The following is a 12,174-nucleotide window of genomic DNA, read 5'->3' on the forward strand; positions in this document are numbered from 1 at the left end:
GATTTAGATTGTAGAAGATTTAAAGTGTTTTCGTTACTTGCCAAAATTATTCATAAGATTTTCAAAGTACCTGAAATTCCAATATGACCCTAGTGGAAGTCTAAAATTAGGTTAAGGTTCCTCGAATGTTACAAACAACAACTGAGTTTCCATCATACATCAATTATAAAGAAACAGTTAAACAAAAGCTGCTCAACACACTTCCTAACTATGTACTTTGATCATCTTTAATACTTTCAAGCATATCCACTTATATCGACTAGCTTATACCTTACTTTATATTGAATCATTGTCATTGAAATGCATTTCAAATAGCTTTAGACCAGATTCTTCCCACTACTGTTTGGCAATTTTAAGCGAGATTTCGGCACTTCGGCCCTCCGAAGTAGATATATCCTTTCAAAAGCTATAACTGCAAAAAACGATGGCAATCTTTTTTTTAACAGTTTCGTCGAGCTTACGATGCTGCAGTCGACAAATTCCGTAGAACATAGAGTATTTTCTTAGTTCATAACTCAGATCTGTTAAACCATCGCCCAAGCTTTTAAGGGGGATAAAACGTGAAATTTTACATCAATCATTTGAATAACAACAATCATATCTAAACCTAAACGATTTCGTGTCTTAATTTAAAAAAATATATATTAAATGATTTTACAAGTAAATGAAAATAATGATAATGAAAACGAACACGAAAAACATACACAAAAGCAAAGCAAAAGTTTCGAAAATGCAAACGTAGTTTTTATCGAAAGCAGCAAAGTAATTTTAGTCTAAGTATATATAATTTACATACCAAAATGACCGACTGAAATTATTGTTAAAAGTTTTATGAACTATACTTGCATATATACATATATTGATATGATCAAGTAAATGAATGAAAGAATAAAGAAAAATATATATACAACAAATTCATATGCGAAGAAAAAATCAATAAAAAACCAACAAAAAAAAACAAAAAAAAATGTAATGAAAAAGGAAATATATTAAAGTTTCTATACCTTAATCAATCATAAATTTGCGATTCAATATATACATACAATATACATACATATACATATTACGATAGTTGATCGAAATCTAATTTTAAATGACGGCAAGACCCCAAGAAGAAGAATTAGTTATATAGGGCCATTTACAATTACATTTAAATAAACAAATAAATCGAACAATAGTTTTGACATAAGCAGATCGACAACAAAAATAAAATTTAAAGCAAACGAATTATAAAAAAAAAAGTGTTATTTACTTTTATAAAATAACAAACGAGATTTTTGGCAGTTAAATCCTGATCAGAACAGATCTATCCTGATGGTCGTGAATGTCAAGAATAAGATGCAACCCAAGACTAGATCCAAAAAGAATTCTAAATAAAAACCATATATTATAAAAACGAAATAAGAACTTCAGCGTTATTAAAAAAAGAAACAAATAATAAAAACTACAAAAAAAAAAAAACCAAAAGAATAATACAATTAAAAAACTATCCTAGCGATTATTATACTTAAAAAAAAAGAAGATAAATATTCAGGCATTTCAAAGATGATGCGATTATCATCATTACTTAAGACCCTCGTTCTTAACTACTTATAGGCACATACATACATACATGCATGTATGTATGTCAACTGCGTTGTATTGCATTGCATTGCATTGGATTATATTGTATGGTATTGTATTGTATTGCATTTTAATATGTTGTATTGTATTTACTGTTGGATTGTATTTTAATATATAGAAAGAGTTAATTTCCAATAAAGAGTTTTTAAATGCAAATTTTTCATTCTCATTCTTTAATGGCAACCCCGACTTTTACATAAGCCAAGTAAGTATTTGAGTTCAATCAAAAGGAAAAATGCAAAACAACAAGAAGGAAAGAAAATAAAAGAAAAACAGAGTGCTTAAGAGTTTTTCCCACACACACACACACACAGAATAAATATTCATTGCAGTGAAGTTGTGCGCTTTTATTGGTATTTGGTATTTGGTAAAACTCATCGTTGGCATTTCATGTTGCCTGTCATTATGCGGAGGCCGCATTGTTTAGAGATCAAATACCAAAGTGTTTGGAATTTAAGGAACTGCCTGGCTGCCAGCCTGGCTGCCTGTCGTCTTCTTCCATTTTTGCTGCAATGTTCCGAAGTGGGCAAACATAAGAATTCGATTGTGGGGGTTGCCAAGCAACCTTGTCGGCAAAAAAAGAGGGGCGTCGGGCTGGGTAGGGGTAGGAGTAGGGGTGTCACACGTACTACAAATCAATAACAGAAAGTGCGCAGCTCTCTATTCCTTACGCTGCCAATCTCCCCCTCACGCAGCCCCGCTCTGGCATATTTCGTTTAATTAAAAAAGTTCAGCAATGTTTCTGAACAATTGATTCCTAAATTGACATCGTTGACATTTTAATGCGTTTAGTTCCGCTTGTCACTTAATGTGAGTTTTATCTTCGTCTACCCATTAACATACATATTGGCAAAGCAGCCTGGCGAAACAACAATGATTTGACCTTAAATGGTTAACCATTTGTCACGAATCCCTAACTAAATACGAACTCTGTATCTGGGTGCCTGTAAGTCCTGCTGCTTATAAATAATGCAGCGAAACGCTTTTAATTATACAAACCGAACAGGTATACCCCATAAATGGAGCCAACGTACACCCAGAACACATGGACACACTCTGCTGTCAGCCAAGTGTAAAGAGTCGTGTTTATTAGCCAAAAACAAACCCCATCTGTATGTGGTCTGGCTAAAGTTCCACTTTAATGTAATAGGAATTACCCCTAATGAAATGCATTGTCAAATGAAATGGTAAAATTGACGACGTCCACTCTTTCCTGAAGTGGCGAACCGCATTAAATCAGCAAACTAACCGCCACTAAATAAACAGAACCCCCCCCCCCCCCCACACACACACACAAATATACACACACACACGCACCACACACTCAAACAGCAGACATGCTCACACATACGAGAGTACAAGATGATGCGGACGTGGCTGCCTTCTGACCAGGATCTAAAGTTAAAAGCACTTGTAACAAATTGAAATCATTCATCTTACTTTTCGCATTCATTTGCACTCACATGAGAACACTCGCACACCCGCACACTCAGTTACGCACACACTTACATATATACACAATATATACCCCCTCTGCCATTCAAACCGATAATGTGGGCATTTGAAATTCGCCTGGTCAGCCAATAGCATTAAGTAGTTGGGTTTTTTGGCTTTCCTCTGTGCACACAGGTAATCCCCGCCTGCTGCCATGTGCATATTTATCAGGGAAACTACCACAGTCGGACAGTCAGACTGTCGCACAGCCGTTAACAGCTTTAAGCGACGCTCTCTATTAGCTAATCTGTACCAGTTTATTATTCATGCCTATCAGTAAATGTGAATTTCCATTTAAGCAATGCGTGTTGCGTTGTCTTCACAAGAGACTCTGAAATTATATTGTGGAAACTATTTCTAAAAACCGGGAAAATATTGTTGTTTCAGAGTGAATCATTTGGATAATATTTAATGCACCCGATTTATCGGTGTGGTTTCGATAATTGTTCGTTTTTTAATTTTGTGCTTTTGATGGAGCATAGTAAACAAAGAAGGCAATGAATTATTGAGCAACATTTTAGTTAGTAATACCGTCTTGATATCAAAAAGGGCATAATACATAAAATACACAAAATAAGTTCGAATATTGGATTGAATTTGAAAGATGAAAGATGTACAACGTACAATTAGTGATGTTAAGCAGCCCACTCCCGAGACATACCTAGGTAGACTACAATTCAAGATACTGGAGTTTATCTTTCCACCATATGCCAAGAAAACAATTGTAACTTACAAAGTCCAGAATCCTGAACTGAACTTTGGATATATTACTATATCATTTTTCATTGCGTTCATTTGGATCTTTTTGGCATTTTACGGTTACAGAAAATTCATAAATGTAAGTCACCATTGTGAGTAATTTCTTATTTTATATATAAAATCATTAACAATTCTAATTTACAATCAGCGTAATAAAAGGCCATAATGCTACCCTAAGAGATGACAAAAGTAGATGTATGCAATGACGGGAGACATGCAAGAGGTACAATTTTATCTTATTCCAATAAAAAAAAATACAAATATATACAAAAATGACAGCACCCTCATCAAATTTGACGTACAGCAAAATAATTGTTTATCTCAATTATCCAAACAGAAACAGCCACTGTCAAATACATTGAATATTATTTAAATATTGGCAACAGCGCAAAGCATAAATAAAAAAAAAATAATAATAATGAACAGGAAACAATATTACTAGTATGCTTCCCTTGAAATTCTTTTTCAAGTACAAAATGTATCAAAAGTTGTTAGATCGCAGATCTGAGGCCAAGAATATGTTTATACTTAGACAAAGTGCGCTTCTTTAAAGTCTCCGTTTGAAGAGCACATTCGGGGCTTAAAGTAGTTCAGCTAAAGTTATTCTTAAACAATGAATGGTATAGGTATATACTTAGATTAAGACCGTTTTTCATCGAATAAATATCTTTGAATTAAGCTTGCAGCTTCTTTGTTCTCGTTTCGAAGAACACTTTCAGGATTTGAGATTGTCGATCTTAAGTCGACGTTGAAATTGATTGTTGTTGACAAATTCATGAATCAAGATTCACCATATAAAAAAATGCCAGTTTTAATTCGAACTCATTAAAAATTATTATTCACGCGAATCTCGTCAATTAAAGATTGTCAAAACAAAAGAAAATAAATAAAAAAAATAACCATAAGCTTATCATAACTGAAGCGAAAAAGGTTTCAGCTCTGGAATAATTCGGCATTTTTATTTGGAAACACGATTATTCGCTTAGCATTTATTTCATTTAATTTTAACAATATTTGGAAGGCTGAAAAGATTCTAAGCCTCAACATTAATTAATTAAGTGCATGGACACTTAATTAACACATCGATATTTATATGCATTGTATACATTTGCTTGCAAGTAAATGGGTATTGTGCGTGTATATTTGTGTATAGACAGAAAATAAGAAGAAATAAAGAATAAACAAGAAATGAACTTCAGTTTTGCGCTCAATCGACTTGTCGGCTGCAGCAGCATGCGGCAAGCACTTTCGAGTGGATGGCTATTAAAACGGGCCAAAACCTGTCAAACTCAAGTAGAAGAGAAATCATTGCTCCATTGAAGCGAAAATTGCATTGATGAGGCCAACGGCAATGACGGGGTGCCAAAGCAAATATGAAGAAGTTTACATATCCCTCTCCCAATTTATCATCTTATACACATTTCTTGTTTATCGCATATATATATATACATATATACATCCACAGGCACACAAAGACACACACACACACACACATACATATATATGTAAATATAGCATTAATCAGTGGCAGAGAGCAGCAACTTTTCGCACCACTGCCTGATAAGTCCCTGTCTCTATCTCTCAAACTGATTCACCACAGCTTGGCGTTCGCTCGTAAGCAGAATCGAGCTGATCTTTTTTGAAGCCGCTCTCAGTGTAATTCAACTGCCATAGGAGCGCGCACGTCCGAGCGCTTCATTTCAAACAGTACCAAACATAAAAGTCTGTGTAGATATAAATTGTAAATTCGGCATGAATCTCCTGCTGGGTGTGGTATTGCTGCAATGCATATTTCAAAGCTTCGCACAAGGTAAGTTCACAAATAAGATCGGGACCATCTTTGGGGTCATAGCCCAACTATGTTAGGAAAAATATAAGAAAACAAAAAATAAAGAGAAAAAAAAAAACAAAAAAAACCCAAAAGCAATAACAAGACAACTGGTTATCAGCAGTGAACTCGATCCAGCGAAATTCGACTAGAATTTTATTGCTTGAACATAACGGTGGGGCTTTTTCCTCTGAGAATGACGATGGCTCTCTTTGTTTAATTTTTATTGACATTGATTCTATTATTTTTGTTACAGAAATATTTGGACGTTGTCGGACGCCAGCGGAACAATCTGGCACCTGCATCAGGCTCGTGGAATGCGATTATCTCTACCAAATGGTTAACAAGCGCTCAATTTCCCCAGCTGAACGCACTCTACTGCAGAACAGTCAATGCGGCTTTCGCAGTGGCCAGGTGCTGGTAAGTATCTAGGATATAAGCATGCATCTATTTATAGATACCATTAAAGAGACTCTTTTGCTTCTTCTTGCAGATTTGCTGTGCCAACAGTCGCAACATACCCCAGCCAGTCTGGGGAAATACAGGAAATCTACCGCAACCGCAACCACAACCTAATCCTGAACCCGCGATGCCAACGAGATATTCCAGTTTGTTACCCCAAGTACCCAATTGTGGTGATAACTTTGGAAATCGCGTCCTAGGTGGTGTGGATACCGACAAAAAGGAGTTCCCCTGGCTGGCACTCCTCGCATACACCAAACGTAATCAAAAAACCACTCGCATCTTGATTGCTGTGAAATTATATATATATTTTCGTTTTTCTTTTTGTTAGCTAACAATGTCATTGGACACCACTGTGGCGGTTCTTTGATCAACAATCGATATGTGCTGACTGCAGCACATTGCGCTCTTGCGATTCCCAATACTTGGCGCTTGACGGGCGTGCGTCTGGGCGAGTGGGACACGTCCATGAATCCGGATTGCATCCAGGAGAGAAATGGTCGAAGGGATTGCAATGACCCGTATGTGGACGTGCCAGTCTCTCAGATTATTGCGCATCCCCAATACCCTGTAACTGAGAAGGATCAGCATCACGACATTGCTCTGCTGCGTCTCCGAAATGCGGTGACGTTCACTGCATCTATATCGCCGGTTTGCCTTCCCCGACTTCCAGAGCATCAGAATAATTTATTCCTGGGTCGGCAAATGATTGTCGCCGGCTGGGGTCGCACCGAGACAAATGCAACATCCACTGTCAAGCAGAAGGCCCAAATCGAATCTGTTTCTGCGTCTGCATGTGCCCGCCGTTATAGCCCCCGACGCACACTTATCCCCAATCAGCTCTGCGCTGGTGGAGTCGAGGGAATAGATTCGTGCAACGGCGATTCTGGCGGACCTTTAGGTAATTGTTCAACTGATCTGTTCGATTGTCTATCGCTTATCATTATTGTTTTTGCTTTCGTTTTAGTTTTGGAGGAAATCACTGAAGGCTTTGGCAACTATTTTCTGACCGGGATCGTGTCTTTTGGTCCCACACCCTGTGGCCTTGCTGGCTGGCCGGGAGTTTACACTCTTGTCTCCGCATATATTGAATGGATTGAAACCAATATTAGACCATAAGAACTTGAACTTACTCGCATGTGCAAAAGACATTTTAATCTAATGATTATTAAATCACTCGTAATACAATTCATTTTGGTGTTTAATTATGTATTTTGATAACTTGCTTACTTCTTATTTCAGTGGGAAGGTTAGTTAGAGCGCAAACATATTATCGATAGTGAATTAGTGAGTTTCTTATCGATGTCAGGAGTTTAAATTGCTTTAATGGCAGACTCATTTCGCATTAACACAGCATTAACTCTGTCTAATAACAGTCGATTGATTTTCAGTATCGATACTTTAATGTTACGTAAATTTTGCCGCGATATGTTAACTAAAATATTGAAAATCTTCTGCAGTGCAAATTCACAATCACTGCAAGTGAGTTTTTGTCTTTCTGTCTGACTTTCATTATCAGTGCAAGCTTTAATCTCAATTCCTATTGCAGATGAGGTGAGATGTACGTTGAAGTTTTCGAGCCGCTCTCAGTGTGATTTCAACTGCCAGCAGAAGACGCTCGTCTGCGCAATTGACAATAATCCGAGAACATATTTAAATTTATAAATCGGAATGAAATTCCTGCTGATCTTAGTATTGCTGCAAAGCATATTCCAAAACTACGCACAAGGTGTGTGGACGGGAGGAGAAAGACAAGAGAAGCTTATAGTTAATTCAGAGAAATGTACTTAAAGCTAAACAAGTTAAAAACAACAACATTAAGAATACAACTGGTTATCAGCGGTGAAGTTGACCCTGTCTAATCTATGAATAAACAATGATTATTGATTAATGTATTTAAATCTGTTGGTATTCCCCGTTGTCTTTGTTGCAGTAATATTTGGCAGCTGTACGACGCCAGGGGAGCAAATTGGAATCTGCATCCCGCTCCGAGAATGCGACTATCTCTTTGAGCTGCTCCAAAGGTCGCCCACAGCTTCTGAGCGTACCCTACTGCAGAGGAGCCAATGCGGCAATAGAGATGGCCAGGTGCAGGTAAGTTGGGTATATGCAGACGTATCTGTTGATAAAATAATATTTTTTTTTGTAGATTTGCTGTGCCATCTATCGAAGTGAAAATAATCGCCAGGCTCAGCCCCCATCCGTAATAGATGAGCAGAGCCAACCAGAGCAGACTTTGTCCTCGCGTAACTCCAACTTGCTGCCCCAAGCTCCTAACTGTGGTGACAACTTTGCAGATCGAATTCTTGGCGGTGTGAACGCCGGCAAACAGGAGTTTCCCTGGCTGGCACTCGTCGAGTACAGAAGATGTAAGTGTCAAAGGACGGTCACAGCTGCCACATGAGTCACTCTAAGTTCGTCTGTTCTAGCTGACAATGTCACCAGCCACCGTTGTGGCGGCACCCTGATCAACAATCAATATGTTTTGACTGCGGCACATTGCGTCTCTGGCATTCCCCTCAATTTTCGGGTAACCGGCGTGCGTCTGGGTGAATGGGATACGAATATGAATCGGGATTGCACAACGGAGAGAAATGGCAAAGTTGACTGCAACGATCCACATGTGGATGTGTCTGTCTCTGAGATTATTCCGCATTCCCAATATTCCGCCAGCGACAATGATCAATTGCACGACATTGCCCTGTTGAGACTTAAGTCGCCGGTCAACTTTACTCAGACCATTTCGCCGATTTGCCTGCCCCTGCGACAGGAGCAACAGAATAATATATTCCTTGGCCATCAATTGGTTATCTCTGGCTGGGGTCACACTGAAAACAACATCACACCCAATATCAAACAGAAGGCGATACTTGAATCTGTGCCGACAGCAGAATGCCATAATCGTTTCTTTAGTCAACTACATCGAACTGTTACCGCCAACCAAATCTGCGCTGGCGGAGTGAATGGCATCGATTCGTGCCGCGGTGACTCTGGTGGCCCATTAGGTAATATCACGTTAAGCAGTAAAATCTATAATTTATGTTCAATTGTAATTTTTTTAACACTAGTTATGCTCGATATGTATGGCAGCAGCAATTATTATCTTGTCGGCATCGTGTCTTATGGTATAAAACCCTGTGGCCTTGATGGCTGGCCGGGAGTTTACACACTTGTCTCTGCTTATATTGAATGGATTGAAGCCACGATTAGAGCTTAGGATTGCGGACATATTTATACCAACCGATTATTAAACTTGTTTTGAGCGCGCACATATTTATCGACAGTACATCGATCGTGTTACCTTTATCGATATTTGCAGCATTTTGTTGGCGATCGCATTTTGCGCTAACAGGAGTCAATTAATGCGTCTATGTTATTATTGACTCGATAACACAATCGATTAACACGCGGTAACGATAGCTTATTATTATACTGAAATAACCGGGAGACATTGGCCAGAATGTTGAAAAACATTTGCGTTACACAGTTAAATTTGCTAAGACGAGCACCCAGCTTACAGCAGCAAGTGCGGGTAAGTATTGCCTGCATATCGAAGCACATATAAAAGTAGCTAACAGCAGTTGTTGCCAACAGACCACGTTCGTCTTGAAGCGCAAATATGAACCGTTGTTACACAAGACCAATGAGAAACCACGACGAATGCGTGCAAAGCATTTCATCTACGAGCTGGTGGAGGATACGTTGGTTAAGAAGCGCCCCAACATGGAGGTGGTGCTCAAGACTTTTGTCGAGGGCGTTGGCGACAAAGGCGATATCGTCTCCATGAAGCCCAATTTTGTGTACAACAAATTGTTGCTGCCCGGATTGGCGACCTACAAAACACCCGAATCCATTGCCAAGTATTCCAAGACGGAAGCCGAAAAGTCGGCAGTGCAACACAGTTCAGCGTATGCGCAACGGACGGTGAATATGCTGGGGTCCATCGTGCTGGCGGTTGTTATGAACAAGGACGAACCTTGGGTGCTGGAGCCGTGGCACATTAAGGCATCGCTGCGCAAGGCGGGCTTCCACTGCAAGGAGGAGTGCATTCGTTTGCCCAAGGAGCGCATCGAGGGACCCGACCTTAAAAAGGAGAACAAGGAATTCTGTTGCACGATAACGATCAACAAATTGGAACAGGCAACGCTCAGGTGTCGCATCCATCACTGGAGCACCGATCCCAGCGAGCGTTTACCCTACGTCCTCGAGCACTGGAAGCTGCCAGCGGAACCACTGCTCAATGTGGGCCAGCCGGAAACAGAATCAACTCAGAAGAATGCTTAAGTGAATGTTATAGTTAATAAAAACTGTTTGTATTTTATAAATTTGTTTTATTTTTTAAATCAACGTTCAATATGCAGACAAGACAAATGCGCACTTCTGCTGTGATATTTAAACCTAAATGATGCAACTTTTGTTTTTTTTTGTATGCTTAAGTTATGTACTTATTGTGGATAGAAAGAAAAAAAGGAATTAGTGCACCGCCTTCAGTTCGACATCAAAGACGAGTGTCGAGTTGGGGGGAATTGTGGGCGGCTGGCCGCGTGCCCCATATGCCATGTGCGGGGGGCAAGTGATGCGCCGCTTGCCGCCCACCTTCATGCCAACAACGCCCACATCCCAGCCCTTGATCACCTCGCCGGCACCCAATGCGAACTTGAAGCCGTTGCCCTTCTGCATGCTGTCGAACGTCTTGTTGTTCGACTTCAACCGTCCAATGTAATAGACGGAGACGCGTTTGCCCTGTTTGGCCTCCGGGCCACTGCCAGCACTCACGTCCTGGACTCTCACGCCACCAGTTATGGCACGCTCACCGCCAGATTGCTGCTGCTGCTTGGTATCTTTTCCCTTGGGCTGCTCTTTCTTGATCTCAGGTGCGGCGGCACCTTTTTTATCCTTCTTCGACTTTTGCTGTTGCTGCTGCTTGTCCTCTTTCTTGGCCACACCATTCTGCTCCTTGGCTGGCTTCTTATTGTTTTCATTTAGTTTGGCTTTTTTTGGTTGAGGTGCCGCATCTTCTGCCTCAGAGTCATCTTCATCATCATCGTCGTCATCATCGTCATCCTCTTCGTCTTCGTCATCATCGTCTTCCTCACCTTCCTCGTCACCAGATTCTTCCTCATCGAGGAATGAAGAATATTCAGCAGCCAGCTTGCTGTCGTCTTCTTCCTCCTCACTGCCCTCCTCAGATTCCGAGTCATTTGTGGCTGCCCCCTTGCCTCCGCCAGTCTTTTGCGACTTCTCCAATTCCTTGGCGAGTGCCTTATATTCTTCATCGTCATAATCCTCATCCTCAGCATCGTGCATGTAGCCAATCAACGAAACTGTTGCGTTGCCTAAACAAAAAATTAAAAGGTTTTTGTGTGAGTAAATTGAAATTGCAAATTATATTTTACAAAATTCGATCTACCAGTTGTTTGGAATGCAATCTTATCGCCGATGCAGAAGTTCAAATCGAGCGGCACTTGATGAATATTTTTACTTGTGTCCAATGTGGCCAAAATGTACTTGTTTTGGTTGGCCGTCAGATAGAGTTTGGCAGATTCGCCCTCATCAAGAGCGGCGCCCGAGAGATGGAAGGACTGCACAATGGTTTGTGTGTATTTCCGGTTTGGTTTCATATTCAATCCTGCAATAATCAAAAGCAATACATTTAGCGCACTTTTACATTGCACATATTTAGAATAGGCAAATAAAAAATTCTATTGTACGCCAAGTTTGGCGCAAACACGTGGTGAAATTGGAAATACTGCTGAATTGACGCTTGCTGTAGGCAATGCATGTGCTTATTAAATGCACACCTAACCATTTAAATGTGAGCAATTTATTACTTACCCCACCACATCGACATCTTGAGGTTCTTATATTGATTTCGCACAGCAAGGAAAGAAAAACGTGGATAACAGAAATTGTCTACAAGACACGACTGACGCCGGCTACTCGCAGTGCTGGAAAAGATGTGATGGCATTCCGGCGCGAACGTTGAGCCAGAGTTGTTGCAAATGCAT

At 39.9% G+C, this 12,174-nt stretch overlaps 4 protein-coding genes across 5 annotated transcripts; 3 read left to right on the forward strand and 1 right to left on the reverse strand.

Moving 5' to 3' along the window:
* Window positions 1-5,534: 5,534 nt before the first annotated feature.
* LOC6567283 (melanization protease 1) lies at window positions 5,535-7,354 on the forward strand. Its single transcript, XM_001993779.3, has 5 exons — window positions 5,535-5,686; window positions 5,961-6,124; window positions 6,198-6,426; window positions 6,498-7,067; window positions 7,134-7,354. The coding sequence occupies exons 1-5, from the start codon at window positions 5,629-5,631 to the stop codon at window positions 7,283-7,285; spliced, it is 1,173 nt and encodes a 390-aa protein (XP_001993815.2). The 5' UTR covers window positions 5,535-5,628; the 3' UTR covers window positions 7,286-7,354.
* A 367-nt stretch (window positions 7,355-7,721) lies between these two features.
* LOC6567282 (melanization protease 1) lies at window positions 7,722-9,452 on the forward strand. 2 transcript variants are annotated; one of them, XM_032739778.2, is made up of 5 exons: window positions 7,722-7,949; window positions 8,100-8,260; window positions 8,316-8,535; window positions 8,596-9,171; window positions 9,235-9,452. In XM_032739778.2, the coding sequence occupies exons 1-5, from the start codon at window positions 7,838-7,840 to the stop codon at window positions 9,381-9,383; spliced, it is 1,218 nt and encodes a 405-aa protein (XP_032595669.1). In that variant the 5' UTR covers window positions 7,722-7,837; the 3' UTR covers window positions 9,384-9,452. The 2 variants fall into 2 exon arrangements, with proteins under 2 accessions (XP_032595669.1, XP_001993814.1); XM_001993778.3 differs by having other exon boundaries at window positions 7,723-7,895.
* Window positions 9,453-9,594: 142 nt separating this feature from the next.
* Window positions 9,595-10,487, forward strand: LOC6567400 (39S ribosomal protein L9, mitochondrial). The gene is made up of 2 exons (XM_001993777.2): window positions 9,595-9,698; window positions 9,761-10,487. The coding sequence occupies exons 1-2, from the start codon at window positions 9,627-9,629 to the stop codon at window positions 10,448-10,450; spliced, it is 762 nt and encodes a 253-aa protein (XP_001993813.1). The 5' UTR covers window positions 9,595-9,626; the 3' UTR covers window positions 10,451-10,487.
* LOC6567399 (39 kDa FK506-binding nuclear protein) lies at window positions 10,477-12,127 on the reverse strand. Its single transcript, XM_001993776.2, has 3 exons — window positions 12,002-12,127; window positions 11,577-11,795; window positions 10,477-11,502 (listed from the first exon to the last, which is right to left on the reverse strand). Exons 1-3 carry the CDS (start codon window positions 12,015-12,017, stop codon window positions 10,640-10,642), a joined length of 1,098 nt encoding a protein of 365 aa, XP_001993812.1. The 5' UTR covers window positions 12,018-12,127; the 3' UTR covers window positions 10,477-10,639.
* Between the last annotated feature and the right edge of the window lie 47 nt (window positions 12,128-12,174).

Source organism: Drosophila grimshawi, unplaced genomic scaffold (assembly GCF_018153295.1).
Source record: "Drosophila grimshawi isolate 15287-2541.00 unplaced genomic scaffold, ASM1815329v1 contig_311, whole genome shotgun sequence".
NCBI classification, from domain to species: domain Eukaryota; kingdom Metazoa; phylum Arthropoda; class Insecta; order Diptera; family Drosophilidae; genus Drosophila; species Drosophila grimshawi.

Coding starts and splice junctions, on each gene's coding strand:
- LOC6567400 (XM_001993777.2), top strand. CDS start 9,627: ATGTTGAAAAACATTTGCGTTACACAGTTAAATTTGCTAAGACGAGCA. Junction 9,699..9,760: donor GCTTACAGCAGCAAGTGCGG/GTAAGTATTGCC, acceptor TGTTGCCAACAG/ACCACGTTCGTCTTGAAGCG.
- LOC6567399 (XM_001993776.2), bottom strand. Junction 11,503..11,576: donor GATTGCATTCCAAACAACTG/GTAGATCGAATT, acceptor TTTTTTGTTTAG/GCAACGCAACAGTTTCGTTG.
- LOC6567282 (XM_032739778.2), top strand. CDS start 7,838: ATGAAATTCCTGCTGATCTTAGTATTGCTGCAAAGCATATTCCAAAAC. Junction 7,950..8,099: donor TATAGTTAATTCAGAGAAAT/GTACTTAAAGCT, acceptor TCTTTGTTGCAG/TAATATTTGGCAGCTGTACG. Junction 8,536..8,595: donor ACTCGTCGAGTACAGAAGAT/GTAAGTGTCAAA, acceptor CGTCTGTTCTAG/CTGACAATGTCACCAGCCAC.
- LOC6567283 (XM_001993779.3), top strand. CDS start 5,629: ATGAATCTCCTGCTGGGTGTGGTATTGCTGCAATGCATATTTCAAAGC. Junction 5,687..5,960: donor ATTTCAAAGCTTCGCACAAG/GTAAGTTCACAA, acceptor TTTTTGTTACAG/AAATATTTGGACGTTGTCGG. Junction 6,427..6,497: donor ACTCCTCGCATACACCAAAC/GTAATCAAAAAA, acceptor TCTTTTTGTTAG/CTAACAATGTCATTGGACAC.